This window comes from Lolium rigidum, chromosome 3, assembly GCF_022539505.1.
Source record: "Lolium rigidum isolate FL_2022 chromosome 3, APGP_CSIRO_Lrig_0.1, whole genome shotgun sequence".
NCBI lineage: Eukaryota > Viridiplantae > Streptophyta > Magnoliopsida > Poales > Poaceae > Lolium > Lolium rigidum.
In genome coordinates, this window is record NC_061510.1 from 104,958,138 (window position 1) to 104,962,982 (window position 4,845).

Below are 4,845 nucleotides of genomic sequence, written 5' to 3' on the forward strand. Positions count from 1 at the left end.
TGTACAATTTTGAAAACGCATAATATTAGCTGAAATTAATTAAAAATGCATTATATTAAAAAAGTCGCCACACAACTTAGCTCGAGCTTGTTATTATATTTTTAGCACTAGTAGTATTTCACGGGATGGTGATCCTCCTCTTTGTGGTTTTGAGAGATGTACTGAATGATGTAACTATCCAAACTGAAGAAAGAAAATTCTCAAAAAAAAAAACTAAAGAAAGAAAAGTGAGCTTTTGTTTTGGAAAAAACCCCAAAATTAAACCCTCGTACGCCCTCGCGGCCTCCTCCCTCACCGCCTCCGGCGTCGCCGCCACGCCGATCCCACCATGTCCATGGACGACGGGAGGGGCTCGCACCCCTGCCTGTCCCAGTTAGATCTGGACGAGCGCGCGGCCGCCGATGCAGGAAAGGTGGGCGGGGGAGGCTCGCATGGCGAGAACGGTGTCCACATACCCGCCACGCAGATCCTCAACCTCCCGGTCTCCATCCCCCCAAGGTGCCCCCCGCCTCCACTTGGCCCTCCGCCTACATACGTCATCTCTGGCGACTGCCCCTGTTCAGTCTAGCTGTTCTGCTATATGGATTTCCTGTAAATCTGTTCGATTCGTTTCTAAACTAGGCTAGTACGTATGTTTTTTTTTAATTCTAAACGTAGCGCTGCGTGTTTCTGTGAACAAATCCTTGCGATTCTAAGATTTTTCGTGTGGCTCTAGGATGTGCTGAAATTAGAAGTGTATACAAGAACCAGTTATCATGGTTCTAAAATTTGCTGAAATTAGAATATCACCCAAGAAGGGATTCCTATGGTTCTAAAATTTGCTGAAACTAGAAATGTAGCTGAAATTAGAAATGTATCCGAGAACAGATTCTTATGGTTATAACATTTGCTGAAGCTAGTAATGTATCCGAGACAAATTATTGCGACTCAAGGAGTTGGCATACTCTCCAAAAAAGCAAGGCGAATAGTTTTAGTCAAAAGTCAAAGCATACTAAGTTTGACTAAAGATATAGACGAAAATATAAATATTTATAATAGTTGATAAATAGTAAATACACTAAGAAAATACATTCGTATGGTGGATCTATTGATATTGATTTGGTAATCTAGATGTTCATTTTTGTCTCTGAACTTAATCAAACTTAGAGAATGTTGATTTTTGACTAAATTATATGTCTCGTTTTTTATGCAATGGAGGTAGTGCCCCTTACTGTGATTCTGAATAAATCATATGCTCTGTTTCAAGGTATAAGGAGAATGAGAACTTGCTTGTCTCGCCAGTGGAGACTCCCTTGCCAGAGGAGCCAAAGCAACACCATCATTCCCAAGTTGCGGTCTCACGTGCTGCTTCAAAGGGGAGATATGCAAGGTAAAACTCCTAATCTCTTCAGTTTTTTTTTTCTTTCTTGTGCTGCTCTCTGCTGAAGACCATTATGCATCTTCATTTGGCATTCTTAAATGTGATTGCAAGATCAGTAACTCAAATACTCTGGTTCCCAGTTTTTTTCCTTGTAATGGTGAATACAATTCCTTGCGTCCCCGTATGGTTAGCCGAATTTTGTTCTAGAAAAGAACGTTGTATACTCAAAGGTGCATTAGTGATGGATGGAGAATTTTACTGAATAAGTGACAACTCAGCTTCCTTTCACTGTAATTATATTCAAACCATATGTTCTGGTCAGGTTTAGGGAGAATTTGCATGTCATGCCAGAGGCGACAAAGCAACACCATCATTCTGAAGCTGCCATCCCATGCGCCATTTCAAAGCACAGGTATGCAAGTTAAAACTCCTGACCTTTTTGCTTATCTTTTTTCTCTCCCTATCTAACACTGTTGAGCATCTTTATTCGCATTCTGAAATGTCATTGCAAGATTGATAACTCGAATCCTATGGTTCTGAGTATTAAGCCGTCTATTTTTGTTTATATTCCTAACTTTTCTTCATGGAAAACGGGTAACACAATTCCTCCCGTTCCCAAATGGTTGGCTGAATTTTGTTCCTTTTCAAGAACCATTCTACACTACAAGCTGCACTGTTGACAGGCTGAGAATTTTGAAGAACTCATGAATTCGTTTTAAGAAAATAATATCACAACCACTCATGTTTCCTCTCAATGTGTGAAGTTATATCCTTAGCTTGTTTCTGCCATGCAGCTATTCAATTCATCATGTCAAATTTGAATTCGAAACAAACTTGACAATTTTTAAGCATGTTTCATGAACTCTGCATGCACTTCATCATAAGAGAAACAACTGGGTAAATGGTAATCTTACATTTTGCGCATTATGACATGGTATTTGATCTTTTTTTATGACATAACAATCTGTTAACCATATTCAATCAGGAGTAAAGCTGGTTGGATGTCCAAGGAGAGGAGCACCCCTGAAGGTATCGACTTGGAGAAACATGCTCGTATGTTTGAGTTCCCTTTACGTGACCCCCCAAGCAATCCTTCCCTGCTATTGGAAGTTTTCTCTGGACCTCAAGTTGTAATGAAAAAGAGGAAACCTCTGGAGGAGAGGAACGCGCTCCGTGAAAGAAGAGTGACGGCCAGACAAAGGGTTGCACGTAATCATGCCGAGGTAGCCCTGCGGAAATACAACAGAGCGAACAACACAAAGGTTTTCCTCTATCCTTCTGTCTTTCTCTGTTGAGGGTGACAATTAAGATCTGACAATCCTGTGTATATTCGTATGGTGCTCTGACCTAGTTGTGCGATAATGTTCATGTTGTGTTGGGATTTTCGTCCAGCTTTGATCCAGTTAAGCAGAACATTTTAAAGGTTTCAAACCTGATATTCCATTTCAACTGTGTTTTTCTTCAGTTTGAGCTGGTGGAGATACGAGAAATCTCGATATTTTTTGAGTTTGGAGGGGGCTGCGTCCACTATAACTTCACAGCTAAGCAGCCTGATGATCATGATGATTCTGCTGATGCTGGCAGCACCAAGCTATTCTTCTCTGAAGTTGATTACCCTTTACGGAGTGAGAATGATGTGTTGTTGTGCTGTATAGTTGGGGAAAATGACGCAGGTAGGCACTTGTTTACTTTGTGTTCATCCATTTTACTGTTTTCTTGACTGTTCATATTGCTTCTTCCGTACCACCATTCACATGTTTCCTTATTGCTCATGAGGTTTTGCATCAGGTGCAATATTGTCAATCTCATACCCGTTTATCATGGTCTCATATTGTTTTTGCGTGTTAAAATCAGGCTAACTCTTTGTTCTATTTGTCTAGGCCATTGCTATGGTTGCGAAAACTACCGGCCTGTCGTTCACCCAAGCAGCCAAGCGTACGGCGGTGGTAGTAGCACCTGTATTGACTATCCTGGTTCAGACGGCGATAGCACGGACAGCGACTAGTACTGAAGCCTAGTGGTTAGTGCTGGCTTGCGTGGCTAAATCTTCTTTAGTGTCACCGGCTTGCCCTCGTGAGAATTAACTTTTGGTTGGAGTATCTTTTCCTGAGAATTAACTTTTGGTTTGGAGTATCTTTTCCTGCCATCTCTTCTAGTGATGTATATACAGCGAACAACGATGCATATATGAACTTGAGAAATGTCGACATGCCATGGAAACCTGAGTTTTAATAGATTGTTGCGGTTTACTGGATTATCTCTCCGGATTTGCTCATTCTTGCGGCTGGTTGGTTTTGTGTAAACCTGTTGACTTCTCTATCTACTCCCTCGTGATTGTCTGAGATTTATCAAAATTTGGATGTCTGAGACAACCTTCGTGGGATGGAGGGAGTATATGAAATAGTTCGCCTTGATTTGTGTCTTGGTTTGTGTTTTGCCATGTAATTTCCCGAGACACTTGTAACAACGGTGGCTGGACAGCGTCTAAGAAGGACGCAGGAGGCATGATTGATTTTGATTCTATAGCAGGAGAGCGTATGCTGGGCTGAGACTGAGAGCTGTGGATAGAACGAGTGAGAGATGGGGGTGAAGTGCGCTGTGCTGTGGGTGTTTCATGCCCGTTGAGCTGGAACTGAAATGGACGGGATGCACAATGCTCTCGACGTAGTACCGTTTATCAGCTGGACGCGGTTTTCTGATGTGTACAGTACAACCCGGCCGCCGCGACACGCGGGGAACAAAACACTACCGCGTGGCCGCCGGAGACACGTCTCGACAGCCCGCCGCCCGCGGCTGACGCCTATGCGTTAATGCGTGTGTCTGCAAGACTGGATGTAAAGTGATTTGGTGCACCGGCACTCCGGCAGGCGGCAGCAGCAGCACCCGGGCATGAACAAATAAACAACAATACTGTGAGGTACGAACAACTCGGGTAAAGACGAAGGAAGTATGGGCATGCTCCGAGATCCAATCCCTACAACTCACAAAAATTAAAATAATGAAACAAATAAACATTATTTGCTATTTTCCATCGGCGATTTTTTTAGAGAAATCACGTATTTCGTTAATAAAAAGTCAAGTTACATGAGTAAACGTGAAAACTAACACACAAACCACAAAACAAAATTGTTCTGAAAATTTTGCCAAAAAAATTCTAAAAGATAGAAGAATACAATACTATACCTAGGGTTTTCTGCACTCGCCGAAGCCAGCAGTTGGCACCAAACTCCAACACCGTCTAGACATGCGTTGGAAAAGACGTCGAGCCTCCACCATTGTCAGATCCAAAAGAGCACTATCGCCAACGAGGATTTGTGAGTCGATGAACATGCATGCTGCAAGCAACGAGACACATGTCGTTGTGGTACGTCTACGGAGGACGTTCCCGTGCTATCTTGAACCAAGATCCACCACATCTGAACGACAAAGTCGGGGAATAACGATAGAACCACCACCTCCTGACCAACATCCTTGTTCCAAAGTAT

The 4,845-nt window shown here is 42.6% G+C and overlaps 1 protein-coding gene across 1 annotated transcript; it reads left to right on the plus strand.

Moving 5' to 3' along the window:
• The first annotated feature begins 280 nt into the window (after nucleotides 1–280).
• LOC124697924 lies at nucleotides 281–3,619 on the plus strand. The gene is made up of 6 exons (XM_047230448.1): nucleotides 281–498; nucleotides 1,247–1,369; nucleotides 1,683–1,772; nucleotides 2,346–2,622; nucleotides 2,826–3,033; nucleotides 3,241–3,619. The coding sequence occupies exons 1-6, from the start codon at nucleotides 329–331 to the stop codon at nucleotides 3,363–3,365; spliced, it is 993 nt and encodes a 330-aa protein (XP_047086404.1). The 5' UTR covers nucleotides 281–328; the 3' UTR covers nucleotides 3,366–3,619.
• Nucleotides 3,620–4,845: the final 1,226 nt, after the last annotated feature.